The sequence below is a fragment of the Papio anubis genome, chromosome 13, assembly GCF_008728515.1.
Source record: "Papio anubis isolate 15944 chromosome 13, Panubis1.0, whole genome shotgun sequence".
Lineage (NCBI taxonomy): Eukaryota > Metazoa > Chordata > Mammalia > Primates > Cercopithecidae > Papio > Papio anubis.
Window position 1 is genome coordinate 43,470,925 of NC_044988.1, and position 17,478 is coordinate 43,488,402.

At 42.4% G+C, this 17,478-nt stretch overlaps 1 protein-coding gene and 1 long non-coding RNA gene across 19 annotated transcripts in view; one reads left to right on the forward strand and one right to left on the reverse strand.

Moving 5' to 3' along the window:
* The window catches only part of NFIB (nuclear factor I B), a 241,206-nt gene that overhangs the window by 221,348 nt on the left and 2,380 nt on the right, over positions 1–17,478 (reverse strand). For 4 of the 18 annotated variants that reach the window (XM_009188750.4, XM_031654240.1, XM_031654234.1 and 1 more), the window contains exon 2: positions 4,446–4,977. In XM_009188750.4, the coding sequence (XP_009187014.1) occupies positions 4,446–4,977 (532 nt within the window). Of the gene's footprint in view, positions 1–4,445; positions 4,978–5,376; positions 8,206–10,166; positions 10,649–10,924; positions 11,610–17,478 lie in introns of those variants that run through there. The other 14 variants (XR_004177879.1, XM_009188755.4, XM_003911707.5 and 11 more) reach the window with 10 other exon arrangements.
* The window catches only part of LOC110741420, a 43,575-nt gene continuing 39,991 nt past the window's right edge, over positions 13,895–17,478 (forward strand). Inside the window, exon 1 of the long non-coding RNA XR_004177880.1 lies at positions 13,895–14,787. This is a non-coding gene — a long non-coding RNA (uncharacterized LOC110741420). The remainder of the gene's footprint in view (positions 14,788–17,478) is intronic.

Sequence of the window (17,478 nt, forward strand, 5' to 3'; positions counted from 1 at the left end):
GGGCTCTCTTTAACACTCCAAAACATGTTTAATAAGAGTGCAAAGTACAGTCCAAAAATCAGTTAGGCTGACTCATTGTAAACTCTAATCTGTTATATACATGACAACAGTCACTATCTCTCGAGACCTTTAAATGTCTTGGGGTGTTGTGACCTCTCTCTTCAAAATGCTTTCCTGCCCCAGAGAAAGGCCAATCCCACTCCCGCCCCCCTACTCCCACCATCACCACCCCCTTCCTTTTTTCCCCTTCAGACAGGACACAGTCTGGCAACTCAAGGCCTCCCATAGGCCAGACTTCCTTCTGTGCAGCCCTTTGGGTAGAACTGCTAATCCTTCTTATTAATTAACGAGATAATGGTGCCTAACTGAAAAACAATATTAATGCTAACTATCTAGGAAACTTTAACCAAAATTATTCTAGCCTTCTGGTTGATTTTCCCAGTGTACAAAATTGTGCACTGAAAATTTCGTAACATTGTGATGCAGGATTGAGAAATTCCAGAATAACTGATTTTATATCAGACCTGAAGGCATAGGTCTCCTCTTTAAAGTTTTCTCTCTCTCTCTCTCTTTTTTTAAACATGTATTCTGTTACGCATTTCTAACTAGAGAGGAAAAATGAAGTCCTCTCAAAATGTTACTATAAAATTTGCAAGAGTGTAAAGTGAGGGAACTAGAAATTGCATAACAAATAAGCAGAGATGTGACTGAGAGCAACAGTCAGTCATAATGAATGCATTACATATCATTACGTTAGGTTTGTCCTCCACACACTTGTCATAGCACACCCTGCATCCTATAGGACACTTATATCCCAGGAAGGTGTGTTGTGCAAGGCTTGCCTGGTTTTTGTTTGCTTTTGTTTTTGCTTTGCTTTCATGAATGCAATAACAAAGACAATATGGGGAATAGGTACCACCTGCCCAAGAATCATTGGACATCTTTAATATCTTTGGGAAAGCTATTTTTTAGAGGTATTTTTTCTTTAATCTGTCACAATTTTTTTAGACAAAACCTAAAAAAAGGAAGAGTTTTATATTAGCTAAGATTTGCTGCAGCAAACAAGCAAGCAGTTTTCATTCAGGGATTGTCAAAAACTTTCCAGTGTGCCCACTGCAATGCGGATGCCAACCAACGAATCAAAGGCATTCAGCAACTAGACAAAGAGGGTCTGATGCCAACCTCGGTGCCACTGGCAACCATTATTGGCATCAAACACAGTGTCTGCCTTTTTTTTCCCCCTCGCCTGGCACTTCACAAACAAAATGGCGGTTCTTGTAGCAACGAAACAGCCGAAGCGCAGCCCCTGAATCAATAACATCAAATGATTTTATGGATTTAAACGCAGTTACTCCCAAATGATGTGTACATTTTAGGTGAAGTGCAGGGGGACATTGAATTTTATAAACAACTATAATGAACATCAGCCTTTGCTAATGTAAGGAAATAGCAAAATGGACTGAATTGCGGTCAACCAGACTATATGCATAGTAGCCGAATAACAAAGAGATTAAGCTTTAAAGAAAATACTGCCTCATGGCCATATAATGCAAAAGTCTAATGAACTATGTATCAAAAATGATTTCAAAAAGCATAAATGTTTCCCCAAACCATATCAGATGCAGATGTAGCACTATAGCTTGTGTCAAAGCTCTAGTAACTCTTCCCACATTTCAGAAAGATGAGGCTGCTGGGCATGAAGAAGGAAAAAAAGTGTGGGTTGAACCAAAAGAGAAAGAGGGAAAAAGAAAAGCATAGGAAGTTGGTCAACAATGAAACTTTAGTACATGATGGTCTTTATTTCATCTTCCAGAAGAGATGCAGTATGTGATCTTGTATAAATAACCAAGAGGACTATTGACATTTCTAGATCTGGAAATTGTCAATATATTGTAACATCACTCCACACTGCAATGCGGATGCCAACTAACAAATCACAGGCATCCTGAGCTAAACAAAGAGGGTCTGATGCCAATCCTGGTGCCAGTGGCAACCATCTTTGGCATTCTCTCTGTTCTTTCTCATGTTTTTCTCCCAGTCATTTAGAAGTGGGGAGAGAGAAAAAGGGGGAAATGTAATTTTGTTGCTCTTTCTGTTGCAAACATTACATTTCTCTTTTCTGATTTTTCTTTCATGTTTTCATTTATACTTCTTTACCTGATTTATAAAACAGACTTAGGTGAGTTATCATGTCCTTAGAAGAGAAATAAAAAGTCATCACTCGCAATATGCAGCCCTCTGACTGACTAGAGAATTATCTTTTAAAATCTGCCTTCTTTAATCAATTGCACTACAAAATGACATAACTAACCTACACTTGACAAGGAAAAATATATAAATTTTGAAAAGGGGCAAACACAAAAGCATCCTGACGTGAGTTTTTCAAAAGAAGAACCAAAAGATGCTAAGAGAAGATGATGCACTGGCAGGTAGCAGAGGATACAAGTTAGATGCACAAGATAAAATAATGAAAAGTTCTTACAATAGAGATAGTTGAACTAACAACAACAAAATAAATGTTTTATCTAAAAACATGGTCTCTAAGAGTTGCTTAAAACTTTTTGATTATCATGACCAGTGGTGCAACATGGAAGGTATTTATGTGTTTTTTCTTTTTTCAATCTATCTTTACAAATCTTTATTGTCAGTTCATCAAAATTAAGAGATCTGGCTGCCTGCCCCAGGAGTAAATGTGCATGCAGGCAGGCACACCTCAAAACCTAGCCTTCAAGCAACTTAAAATGTGAGCAGTAGTAAAGTCGTTGCAAATCTTCCCTCCCTGCACTAAAAAGTTACATGACCCACTTTTTGAAATTTTACTTCCATCCTTGACTTTCACAACACAGTTACAACACATTTATAGTCAATCCAACACATATATACAGCCCACCTTAAAGTGTCACCTCCTGGACATCTGTCAATCAAATAATTGTCATGTGTTACTGAGTTTTATTTTAGGATACATGGGACAAAAATATTATTTTCCCCTAACCTTCATTATTTGGACTGTAATTCTTAAATGCATGGAAATATTAAACACAATGTTTCATTTTTTCAGGAACAGGTAATACTTCTAAATGTGCAATGTCCAACACCATTATTTAAAATCAGACTAAAAATTCTAAAATGACACTTAAGCATATCTCCAAAGCTACAAGAAAATCAAGCCAAAAAGCACATAGTGAGTACCTAGAATTCAGAGTCAAAAAAGTAATTTTGATTTTTTTTGAATAATAAAGCTCATAGCAATGTATTAAGTCTCACATTTATATAATGAACATCAGATAACAGTCTGTCACCTGGCTATCTGCAGGCCATTTCTCTTCCCATCAGGCCAAGTTTGGAAATGACCTACCATCTGTGACAGCTCAAACTTCAGTCTACTTTTGGTATGCTGCTTTGTAAAATGATTGTTTTACTATGGATTGTTGCTAATGCAAGGACATCTATATCTTGATGCATTTATTTGAAGAAAAGAAATTCTTACCTACTTAAGGAAAATATATTAAGAAAAATAAAAATAAACATTTCATTAACTGAAGTATTCAGTAATAACATCATCTTTTTTAATTATTTAGGCAACATTTATACCACTCTCCTTATCAGGTATTTTAAATAATAGGTATGGTATGCAGTTTCTGTATTCTTTTTGAAATTTATTTTAAACCAGTGTAACCAGTCCACTTTCTATTTTTGTTCTGTAAGTAGCGCTGCGACTTTCCTCCTCGGTAAGTTTTATGAATTTACATACAAGTAAACTAACATTATTAAGTGTTCCCAAGTAACTCTGGGAACATATTATAAATAATTTAAATAATAACTCAATTCTATTTAATCGACAGTGAATACTGCACAATCAAAAGTGATGATAGAAATATTAAAATTAAGTAAATCTAGGTCTACGTAAGATATATTTTTGATACTATCTATCTTAAGCATTTTGTAATAGTAAACATTAGTTCTATTTTCAGTGCAATACCACTAAATTCATAAACAAAGTTCCTCTATCTCATTAATTAAAAAGATTAATACAAAAGTTACTTAGAATGGTTTGACTATTCATAAAGTTACATTTTCAAATCAGGAAAAGATTACTAGACTAGATGCAAAAATGTAGCCTACCACAGAAAGTATAGTGTAATGAACTACATTTGTTAGACTACCCTATGTCTTTGAAAAACAGTATTATTAGATACTTGAAAACACACCTCTTTGTGGTCTTTCTTAAGTATCCAAGCCTATCCAGGTATAAAAGCCCCGTGTCTATTTACATGGCTCGCACATGGCAGTGGACATGTGAGTGAAAGCGGACACCCTACTGTACCCAGAGAGGGTGGAGGATATCTAGGGGCCTTGAGAACCATCTAACTCAAGCCAGATACTCTGTCTACAGAGGTTTGTGTGCAGTGTTTGCCGTGCTAGAAAAAAGAACAATCTGCTCCTACCTTGCTCCTGCACGTAGTATGCCAAAAACAAATCAAGCTCCTTAACTGATACTGTGATATGATGTGGCTGGACACAAAGTGCTGGGTTTGTGCAATGTGGGGATTTCATGAGCCGCTCTCCATCGGTACTTTCCAAGGGGATGCCTTTGAACAGGATCACCATGACTAGATCCAGACGCCAGACTTTGTCTGCCTGTCGCAAGCAGTCGATTCTCCTAATCTTACCCTTCTGGTCGGGATTGGATAAGACACAGCACGGGTGCTTCTTGCCAGTCACGGTGAGCACAAAGTCCTCTCGATACTCCTGGCGAATATCTTTGCGCAGTTTGGCCAGGAGCCTGGATGCCCACTTCTGTTTGATTTCAGGCTTTTCACTGAGAAGCTCATCTTTGACTGCTCTTTCTTCATCCTTTGACATTCGCTTCTCATGCTTTTTAAAGTACTTGCGTTTTCGAGCCTGCAGGTTGAACCAAGTATAGGCAATTGCACGGACATGTGGAAGAAGTGCCTCGATGAATGGGTGAAATTCATCCTGCGAAAGACAGAGGGGTGAGGAAAAGATGTGCATAGTCAGTTTAATTTTAAAAGCTCAAAAAATAAGAAAATAAGACCACAATCCGTTTCCAATTCAGTACAAAAAGTTATACATGAAAATAACATTCTTTTCTTATTTAAAATTATCAAAATAGCAGGACAAGAAGAAAGTAAAGTATGCCCAGCTGTCCCCTTTCCACCAAAATTCACAGGTCAATTCTCCCTCCTATAAAGAAAATAAGGTTTATATTTTGTATTACACTCTGGCCCCATCCCCCTTGTTTCCAACCCAATGTCATGCATTCTACATTCTTTAAAATATATGCAACTAACTTAGGTGCTTGGCACCTAATATAATATTTCAATATTTGATTGACCAACTAACACTATGCAGTACCATTTTACAAAGAACACAGTGAGATTTTTTTTTTTTTTTTAATCGGAGCAGAGCTGTTCAGAAGGCAGGAGCGATGCCACAGTTCATTTCTCTTCTCTGTGGCACAGAAACACAAAGCATATAGATGCTCAGTGTAATGCCACACAGTTCCCGCTTTTGGAGCATGCTCTCAGCAAGAGGCTGCTGGTGGCACAAAGAGCATGCGCCATTAAACTTGATCCATTTTCTTATCAAACGTCCAACATTCCAACACTGAAACAGCACCATTCCAAGAGTGGTAACTAGAGAAACCGGTATACAGTGAGGGAAAGTGGGCAAAGGACATAGCTCGTCGTATCTGTGTCCTGAACAGAAGGTTTCCATACTTTGAGCAGTGCATTCTCTCCCCACACTACCAACGCCAGCTCCCAACACACACACACTTGCACTCTTGTGCTTTCTCACATACACTCTTGCATTTTTAAATAGAAGTTTTCAAACTTGAAAACAAAAATTACATGAATGTTCTTCCAGCAGCTTCCCTATAGAATATGCAGCCCCACAGAGTCCGTTAATTTGTTCACCGATCACATGAGTATAGCAATTATTCTAAACCTCTTAAAAATCAATCTGAGGTGAACAATGAAAAATGGCAACTTGGCACCAACTTTACATTCTTTGTGTCCCTGCATGCTGTGGTGGGGTGACACCAGGAGTGCACTGCTGGTCAGTTACTGCTTTTGTGGAATCTATACAATTCATTTGCCATGTAGATGAATTATCAGCTAGAACTGTGGGTGCATATATGCACGTGCATGTGAATTCGCAGGTACATATATTATTGAGTACCAATCTTTTGAATTAAGTAGTTTACCTTTAGGCTCCTGCATTTTTCCTGCCTGTTTCATCCAAGCCTTTTTTTAAGGGACGGGATCAGTGAGGAATGGTGGATAATCTTTACCTACAGATATTTCAAGTCACTTCCCAGTGCAGTCAGTTTCATTACTTCCTGATTTAGGTAAAACCTGTCTTATAAGCTTACGCCTATTACTGTTCAAAGAGAAAGAGCTTAACGTCCAGTGCATGCACACCGTATGTATGCAATAAGCCAAGATTTCAAGCAAATGAGAACTTCCACCACCACTTTTCTGATCATATTGACTATATTGTCAGCCCAACTACAAAATAACTCTCTCTGATTGTATCCCAAGTTAGAATTTACATACTCAGGTTAATCACCCTGAACTACGTGGAATAAATTATGTTTAACAGAAGACTAACTAATTCCATTAGGTAAATATGATGAAAGTACAACTAATGACTCTTTAACAAAGAAGGTGTCAAAAAAAATCCAATATAGATATGAATATATTTTTAAGAAGAAATTCAAAGTTTTAATGCTACAGACTGCAACATGTTAGCTGTTTGTACTTCAGATATGGAAGGAGTACATGTCCCATCCAATCAATAATGTAGTTATCAAAAGTGTTCTAACATTGCTGTAAGTGTTCCTTCACCAGAATAAGTATGAATCAAAATTTTATAACAATACAGAATGCTGATGATTACATCACAGCATGAGGCATAACCAAATGCCATAGAGGAAATCATTAAACCGATCAGTAGTTTCCAGCAGAGATTTGAACAATTCAGTTACTATGCGAGCACATTAAACTAGGCCATGGAAAGAGTTAAACCACAATCTGTTCTTTGTGTGGGAAGGCAGCCCTGCTCACAGCAACCACATCCCATGATAAGACCTCCCTATCTCCATACACTTTCTGATGCCATGCTTTTAGCTTTCACTGTAACTACAAAAACTTTGTTTATCCCCTTTAGGAATATATGCAAAAAGAAAGCCCGCTCAAGGAAATGCGGGCTTAAATGTGCTTTGGAAACTCACTTCCTATAATCTTTTACTATGATTTATTGATATGACTAAAAAACACACATATATGCACCCATAAACTAAAACCTTGAGAATGTAAAGAGCACATGAGGTGGAGTGGGTGGGCTTTGCCTCACTCATTCTACCCTTGCCATGCTTTTAAAAATGCAATATTATTTTACAAGTATTAAGCCATGTGGTAACACGTAAGTACTTATGTCCTTAAGTACTATGTTCAGTAACATTTCATTTTCTTATAAAGACATCACAGTTTTGATCAAATTTGTTTGTTTCAATATTTGATTATAAACATAATCATGCAAGAAAGTTCAAAATTTTAATGACTTATTTTAAACAACCAAAATCCAAATTTGAAGGTTGAATTTGAAAATTCTTAGCAAATGCACACAATTTTTAAACGTTCCTTTGAGTCTGCTGTCAATGCTGCCAAATATTGTTTTAAAACATGCTTTTTTTGAGAAATAAAAGTAGCAAACTTTCTCAGGCTACCAATTTGCCTTATGATATTGTACAGGGTTTCACTATTATGTGAATTCAAGTGAAGCACTTATTTGACAAGGGGACATATCCTCCAAAAATGACTGTAAATTGAGGTTTGCTATAAGTCACATACATTTCTGTATTAACATGCCTAAATGTCATCTCCCAAGTGTGACTGTTTCCTAATGCTGAGTAGCACTAGAGTCTTAAAGATTATGAGTGACATGAATATGGAACATAGTAACTGTCCTGATACAAAAATGTTTTTTAAAAAGGTGATTAAGGTTTTCAAATATCCTAACTAGCAGTGGATTATTACAATAATATTAAGCAATTATAAAATTTTTTTAAAAAGCAAAACATATAAGTGATTGAAAATCAAACTGTATACAAAAGTAATATGCAACTTTGCTTTTTCAGAATTTTTAGTAAAATACATTGATGTTCAGTAATTCTCTTTTAAAACTTCCTTTAGTTGAACTAAATTGACAAAGTAAATAACAAAGTTACAAATTTCAGATATAAAAGTAAAGAGTCTTAATTCCACCAGGCATATTTATTTTTCTTCCGTTTCCATGAAAGGAATGGATAATTAGACCAACATAGAGGTAGAAGAGTAAATACTAGGTGTTCTTGGCGCATTGCTATATAACAATAAATCATGCAAAAAAATGTACCTAAAGAACTTAAAAGCAATGAAAGAAAAATATATTTAATGCCATCATGCCAATTGAAAGTTATATTATTAATGGTTTACATTATTTTTAAACAAATATTAAATCATATGATAGTTCTTAATTTTTCTTTTATATCTGATTTATACTGGTGTATAAATATTGGTTATTGATGTGCTGATTCTGTAGCATATCATTTTGCTAAACATATCATTTAATGGTAGGTCCTTTTTTTCCTAAACCCTAGATACATTATTCCAACAACTGAGATACTTTTAAAAGTTTATAACCAATTAAGAATGATACTCTATTTTGCAATTTACATGTCCTGAGACATGCTGTGCTACATACAGCTACTAGGCTCTTGTGATACAAAACCATTGATCTGATACAAAAGTAACACTATTAATGTGGCCTCACTTTTATAACACCTACATTACCTGCAAAGTCACATGGAGCTTAGTGAAGTGAGAATTCTTAAGCTAAAATACCTTCCCTGATATAGGCCTTGTATACATAAGCCTAGATTTATATTATTAAAATAGTGGAGGATATTAGTCATCACAAGTTATTGTTGTTAAGTATGTATCTTTGAATACTAATGTGATAGCTGAATGATTATGCTGTATATGATCCCAACATTCCATATGTCTCAATGCTGCAATATTATTTTTAACTTACACAAATTAAGATAAAACTAGTGACTTTTCAATACATATTTGGAGGAGACTAAAAATGCAATGTAATTGCTAGCAATGTTTCTGAAAAGCTGATGCTAGAAATATAGAGAAATGCACAATTACTCAGTCTTTTACAGGTGAGAATAAGTGATGCTATACTCTGTAAGTGAAAATGTTGCTTTGATTTGTTTTACTTGATCACGGTGTAAAAATTATATCAAGTTAACACAGCTTATCAGAAAGAGAGAAAAATATATCTGGTTGATGGGTAATATTAATGGTAACTTTTACAACTAGAGGCAATTCGTTATACCTGAAACAGTTTCATCATATTTATTGGCTATTATCATTCATGGTTTTTAAAATACAAATAGCTCAGCAACTCATTTTTTCCAGTTTTGTTAAATTAAAGTGCATGTTTACTTGCTGAAAATAGCCATATCTAAGTTAATCATACTCAGATGCCAAACAAAATATAAACAATAAAAAATGTGTCAGCCAAAAAGCTACAGGACTGTATCCAATCACTGAATAAGCCTTATCATTGTTTTCATCTTCATTCACAATTTATGAATGCCTCAGTCCTTTTGAATCACAATGGCTTCTAATTGTCATACAATTGAAATCTTAATTATTTGTCCATTAAAAAATGCATCATCGTGATATTAGGTATTTTTAAAATTTTAACACGCCCAAGACTGACTGACACTTGTTTAAATTATTAGTTTTTATGGCAATGTCAAAGAAAATGGTTATCAATTACCAACGGTGACACATCTTCCTAAAAGCTGAAATAAGCTGCCACATACCTTTAGAGGTTTAAAATACTGCCTCAAATAACAGTTCTGGGCTAAGATATTTTAGCTACTTTGTCAGTTGTTAGTTTCCTGGGCAGCGATGAAAACTGCCCCCAGGTAAGTCTGTTCGGTCTCGCCACTTTTCTATTTGACCGTCTGGCTTAAAGTGATACAAATCGTGTTTTTAAAAAGTATAAAACCAGTGTTTTATTTCATAACATTATTCCTAAGGTCTTAGGACAATTCTCAAAGTAGAAAAAAATGACCTTACCTTTACCAGCATTACTTAAAATGCCTTACGAGCTACGCCCAAATATCGTCAAATGAACAGGTTTCCACAAAATGAACACGTTCTAAAACTCCTTAACAATCACCAAGACCAACTAACTCGTGTCAACGTAAATATTGCCTTTGTGGTGCGGTCACTGGAAACCCCAAAGTGCAGCGGGTCACTATGGACCAGGGTTTCAGATCCCCAAATAAAGCAAAGGAATGGGTCCCCGGACCACAACCTCCGACTCGCTTCGTCGCCCGCCCACCGCCTGCAGCAGTGTCCAGCGGCGCCCACACAGACTCGAGCTACAGTCCCCTAGCCCAAGTTCACTGGCTGTTTTTAAAAGCTTAGTCCCTGTAAAGTCCTCCAAAGCCCCAGTCCACCTAAGTGCGCGAGCTGCCGAGAGGGGCTGCGGGCACCCCGGGCGGGGATGCCGCACCACAACGGGCACTTGGGGGGCCGCACTGGGCCTCGCACTTACAGATCCCGGCCCTGCCCACCCCTGGAGGCCTTGCCCGGCCCAGCGTCCGCGCTCCATGCCCAAGGCGCGGGGCTGGGCGCTCGCAGTGGCCGTGGGCGAGGGGCCGCTCTCCGGCTCCCACGCCGCCCCGCGACGCCTGCTGTAACTCCAGGCCACTTCTTCCAGGGACGGGGATGTGCGGAGGTTAACTCAAGCCGTTAATTGTCCGCAACAAAACAAAACAAAGGCATTTCGGGCCAGAGAGAAAGCTCGAGAAAGCGACCGAGACATGTACCTGAGTGAGACAGATGGGAGAATACATCATGACTTCGCCTTAAAACGCACTTTCCCGGAGATGCCCAAGAAAATCTTCAAGAAGCAAGAATTTCATCTATTCATTTTACAGTCATCTGAGCCCCGCGATGCGATCAATCAGGACGGGGCTCTGCGCTGGATCACCGCAACTTCACAACAAACCCAGTCCTCCTTAAATAGCCAAAGATTCAAGTTCACTCGGCGTGCTAGATTTCCAGGGGTGAAATCCAATCTACACTTTTAACCCTCTTGCAGTCCGAGCGCGCTGGCCGTGCTTGCCGAGGCCGCCGCCGCCGCCGGTGTTGGCTGCTTTTCGCCTGGGTTTGGGGATTTGTTTTCTATTTTGCAGTTGTTGTTGTTGTTGGGGGGTAGGGGGTGCGCGAAGGTTCGGTGTGGGTTGGATTGGGGTGGTGGTTGGTGGTAAAATGCTTTTTCAAAAAAGGCGGGGAGGGGGGCGCAGGAGGGAGGGCGGGCGGGCGGGAGCGCGGGGAGAATGTGTCACCGCGCTGGGAAAGTTCAAGGTTACAGCCCCAAGCACTGCGGCAGGATCCCGGAGTGGTGATCGCAGGCGAAACTTTGCCGCGAGCCGACCATGTGTGTGCGCGAGGGGCAGCGTGAGCGAGTGCGCGCGGGTGGCGGAGCGCGCGCGGGAGAGGGCCGGGGTGGGGGCGGGGTGGGGTGGGGGAGAAGGGAGAGGCCGGGGTGAGGGAGGGGGCGCGAGCGCTGATCTCCGGGGCGGAGGAGGCTCGCGGCGCGTGGTCCCCGGCTGCAGCCGCCGCCGCTGCCGCCCGCACCGGGTCTTCGGCGCCCGGCCGCCCGCCCGCCCACCTCGCCCCGCGTCTGACCCGGCCGAGCGTGGAGGCTGCTGTTGCCGCCGCTGCCCAGAGCCCAGGGGTATCAAAACGATCTCCTGAAAAATTCCAAACGATAAATCCCGCTCGGCTCCAAACTCCTCTCTTTTCTGCTCTGAGCTCTTTTTTTTCCCTCCCTCTCTTGCTTTCTTTCGTTGCAAAACTTGGAAGTTGAAAAATTCACCGGTTCCACCCTCTGGACCCCGCTCGAGCTCTCTCCAAATCAGACTTAAGGATTGTTTTATTATTTAATTACACAATCATCGCTTTACTCCTCCTCCTGCAAACGCGCATTCCTTTTGCACCAGCCTCTCCACACCCCCCGCCCCCCACCTTCCTCCTCCTCCTCCTTCTTCTCCTTCTCTCCCCCCCACCTCTCCCTCATTTGTTAAAGGTATCCTACCGGTGCCACAGAAACATGACTTTTTTTTTCCAAAATAGCTCTTCTTTCCGCTGCCCTCCCCACACCGGCACACACATACACACCCCCGAAAACCCGCCCTAGAAGAGGTATTTCGGTGCTCGCTGCGGACTCTTTAAGCCGCGGGAACATCCGAGTGGGAGAAGCACTGAACCGGTCTGAGCCCTAGAAAGGAACGAGTGGAAAATTCCCTCACACCCAGGCCGCCCCCGGGCCGGGGCTGGGGCGCCGACACTCGCACCCGGGGCGGGCTCAGTCCGCAGAGCCTGCGGCTGCAGGGAAGAAGGGGAAGCGGAGCAGGCGGGGGCCTGAGCGAACTTGGGCCCAAGTAGTTGGGGCGCGCCGGCGCGGACCTGGGGGGCGCGGCGCCCAGCCCCCGACGGCCCCGCCTGGAGTCCGGGTTCGCGGGTAGGGAGGGGGTGCGGGGTCGTCCCGGGTCTCCCTACCACGGGCCTGCGCCCGAGGCAGTCGGGGCGTGCGGCGCTTCGCCGCGGTGTGCTGCCCTCTTCGGGGGTGCCCCGTGCACGTGGCCTCACTCTGAGCGGGAGGACCCGGCCGAGCCGCCGCCGCCTCCTGCTCCCTCCTCCTCCTCCCAGCACCAGGCTTCGCTCTCCTCCTCCTCCTCCTGCAGTCCCGCTGGCTGGCTCCCAATCCCCACCCCCCGGGGCCCGGGGCGCCGGCGGAAAGCGTCTCCCTACCCGCCCGGGTGCAAGCGGGGCGGGGCCGCGGCGCGCCCGGAGCTGCGGGGCGGGCGGGCGGGCCGGTGGACGCGCGCGCGCGCGCGCGCGCAGGGTGCGTGTGCCGCTGCAGCCCTCCAGAGGCGGCCGGCCCGGAGCCGCTCGGCGCCCGCGCCGGCTCCCCACCGCGGCGCTGCCCCGCCCCCACCCCGCCGCCAGTGCAGGCTCCGAGTGAATGAACTTGATTCCGGGGATTTTGAAGGAGGCGGTTCGCCTTGCACCCTTTCTGCAACACCCCCCCAACACACACATACACACACCGCCCCCCCAAATCCGGTTTTCTGCTTGGGGTGGATGGGGAAGAGGTGGAAGCAAAGGCCGCCCAGACAATGGAGGGAGGAAAAGTGAGCGCCTGGGGCTCCGAGTCTACCTAGCTGGGGGCTGCGTGGGCGCTGGGGCTACCGGGTCCTCGCGGGTCCATCCCCAGGGCGGGGCCGCCCCGCTTCCACGGGTACTGCTGGGGCGTTTTGAGGCTCGCCCCCAATTGCCCTGTCCTTTTTCCACCGCTTCCCAGCTCTTGATTTGTCCCCTCAACTTTAGCCCCTCACACTCCCTCTGGTTTCTGCCCACCGTCCCCTCTTCCTTCCCCCAGCGGACCTGGAGGAACCAGTGACTTTTTCCTTCACCAAGCGGGAGTTATCCACATCAAGCATTTCACAACGACACATCAAGAAAAGTAGGCAGGTTCAAGTCAACCATGAAATGGTCACTTTTTAACCCCGTCCTGTCCTCATTAGGGAAATGCTCAAACACAGTCCGTTTTCAAAGAGCGCTCTTAATGAGGCGAGCTTGCCAAGTTTACCAGCTGCAGCCCCCGAAAACCCAGAGCCCAAAGAAGAAAGGCGCTGGGGGGTGGGGAGTTCGGGAGGCCGGGGAGGAGGTGCTGCTGGGACTGGGGAAACAGGTAAAGTCGAGGAAATCGCGCGGACCCCTGCGAGTTAACCCTTTCGGCCACACGCTCTGGGAGCGGCCTCCCTGCGGTCCCCGCCCCTGCCCCTGCCCCGGCAAATCCTGGAGTCAGCGTTCTGACAACGTTAGTTTCCTTTGTGCGGGTCATTTCTTCTTTTTGAAAAGCTGGGATAAAGTTGGCAGTCTTTATGGATGAAAGAAATGAGGTGACAGTCAGGTTAATCCAGCAAATACTCATTTATCTCAGAAATTTTAGGCAACCTCATCTTACACACACACAAACCACCAGCACGAAAGCATCACTTTGTATTGCACATTACACTGCATCCCTTTTCTCACCCTCACTAGATTCTGAGGGGAGGAGGCGGGGAAGCTCTACTGATAATACCAGCTTTAACTACTGGAGTTTCCCTTTGAACAAATATTCAATTTAACTGGAGTTAATTTACCATAAAAGACATTCCCCTTGGCAGGAATGCACTAATGTCCTTGAACACACCTCTTTGAATGCCTGGACTCTCACAGAAGCCATTATTTCGGGGTCTCTTTAAAAATCGAGCGCCTATCTCTCCTTCTCTCCCTCCCTCCCTTCATCCCTCCCTCCTCACCACACCACCCCCAGTGAAATCCTGGCACCCAGAGAGCACTCCTTTCAGCCTGAGAGCCCAGAACCAGCCGTTGTCCCCTGGCAAAAAGAGGCCCAGTGCTGAGCCCTGGGCAAGTGTCTCCCGACATCGCCACCCCTCCTCCCTTTATTAGTTTCCCTTCCCAACAGAAACCATCTCCTTCTGCCACCAAAACTAGGTTGCATCCAAAAGTTTTTCACAAGCTCAAAAAAGAAAGAGGAAAAATTGACAAGTATTACACAGAAGAGCCCACAAAAGCTTCAGCAGCACCAGGGGCGAAGAAGCAGCGTCAGACCCAGGTAAGTCCCCAGAGAAGTGAAGATGTCTGGGGCCTCCCAGGCCCATCACTTAGGGGTTCAAATCTCTTTCCATTGCCCCACGTTTAAGGGTGCTTATGGCTGGTTGCACTTTGATGACCATGGAGGATGCTTGATAGTTTTTGCTTTTGATTTGTCTCCCAGAAAAAAGAAAATGAGATGGGAGTATGGTGAGGCGAGGAAAACCAAAAAGGAATGAAGAGTGAGCAACAGAGACTTCCTGAAAAAGAAGGTTTATGGGGGTGCTCAGTTTCTATGGCTTTGACTGTCTTCTGAGGCCTTGCAGCTATGTGGAGAATGGCTGACACCCCCCAAAACACTGCTGCTTGTCCAGCCAATGCCAAGGTCATTGCAGGCCTTCCCTGAAAGAACTCTAGGGAAGGGAATCCTTTGGAAAGAGGGGCTGGTGGATTTGGTTGCATGGGACACCCGGCTTCTCTTAGCACAGCACTTGTCCACCACCTTTGGTTTGAAAATCTCAATCTTTTAAATCAGAGGTAGAAGGAGGAACTGAGAAAGTGCATGTATTGTATTCACTTTCCCTTTTTTGTAGCACGTCTGTGTCATGGTATTAAGAGTGGAAATATCTCTGAAAAGCTTCTGATAGTATCAGAGTGAGCCAAACACTTCTCAAACTTTGGTACTTACCACTCCTAAACTCCATCTCTCCCTCCTACACTGAGAGGGTTAAAAGCACTGGTGTGACAGGCCACTTTCATTCACCCCAAAACCTGGCTAAGGAGGTAAAGTGAATGATTCTCTCAGCAACAGGAAACTGTTATTTCATTATTCTTAAAGATCTCCTCACTAGATCTCCTTGCTACCTTATAAGGGGGAAAAAAAAAGTTTCCTTTCTAACTAACAGAAAGTTTATTGATTTCTAAATAGAATGCCAATGCTTCAGCTCACTGGATTTTTCAAAACCCAGTTGTATATTTGAAATAAGCAATGCTACCACATTTGAGCCTTTCACTACAGATCTCCAGAGAGGAGCTTGACATCTCAAGTATCTAATATTGTTTTTCTTTTAACCATTTCCTTCCTAAAGAAACTGCAGCGACAGGTTGCAAATCCTGGGCAGTTTCATGAAAGATTTCTTGGAGCTTAACAAAGCTGTCATTTCCAATACACCCGATGACTTTTTTTTTTTACCTCTTGCATGTGATTTGCAAGAAGGTTCAACAGTTCCACACACCCTGGCTGCATCGCCAATATCAATATTTAAAAACTAAATACGAAAGAGACAGATGACCTCCTGACCCCAGAAAGCAGGCCTGCAAAACTGCAAGTATCTACTGCACCATGCCCAGGGATCTTTCCTTTTTCCAAATGAACCATAAAAATCATACATGTGTACTCTGGAAAACACAAATTTATATCCACAAGGAGAAACACCAAAAATCCACTCATAAATGCAGATATAAACAACCAACAAGTATTGAAAGTGCCTGTACTTGATGAGAATTGCAAAATCAATTTTACCAGCTCAGGGAATCAAATTACTCAGCTCTTAAACTACTCCTGAGTACTACTACTACTGTCTACTACTCTTAAACAAAAAACAAAATCATACCCAGCCTTTAAAGTACTACTGTCAAATTAGGGAAGTAATTTTTTCCCCACCAGAGAATTCACAACTGGTTAGTTTCCCCACCCCCATTGCTAGCCCTTTGCCTTTCACTGAAATGAATAAATAAATATTCCTGGACCTTTTTCTCCTCCTCTGGGAGCTGTTTGGTGTCCCCTGAGGACAAAAGTAAATGAGAAAAATGACGTTGTTAATAATATCACTTCTGAAATGCCTCTACTCCACTGTTTTTTTAAAAAAAAAAGTGTCCCACTAAGTGTGTCTATATTTCTAGCATATTTACAAGTTATAATACAGTTCTGATCTCAACACCACCTGGGCCAGATTCCTCCATTAAGGTTAGCCGGTTTTCACTTCTCAACAGAGATGAGGCCAGTTCATCAACAGAGATTCCCAACATTGGAAGACATTTGCTCCACAGATTACAGAGTCAGCAGTTGCCCTGTAACTTTTGCACGATGTATTTTAAACTTTGAAAATAGAGGTAATAGTTGCCTCGCTTCATCCACAATGTTAACAAAGGTTCCATATACTCTCTCACACAATGTCTCTTGTCTGCTGATATTGAGAGTTGCAGTTACTGCTCTTTTTCAAAACAGCTGACCTATAAAGTAAAACTATATGATCATTTTATTTCTACATGTAAACTGGCTTCTATTACCCATATACACATGCCTTGTAACACAGGAAAACAGATGGGTTTTTAAGACAGGTATAGAAAGCTCTGTCCAAAATGGCTAAGTAGTCTTTACATTCTGTATTAAGTATAAAAAGTGCATAGCAGAACAACTCAAACTTTCTGCACCCCTTTCTCTCATTTCTTCTTTAAAAACTGCATAACAATGCATAAACAACAGAATTTCAAAATCAAAACAATGCATAACAACAGAATTGTGCATTTTAATTTTCAAATTAAAATTTAAGAAACAATTACATAATTACAATGAAAAAATACAAACAATTGGGCCTAAACAAAATATATGTTCAGTAAACTTTATCTCTGAATGTATCTGAAATTTTAACTATACAAGCTAATGAATCTCAAAGCGGTAATATCAAATTGTGTAATGTCAAAAACTCCAAAA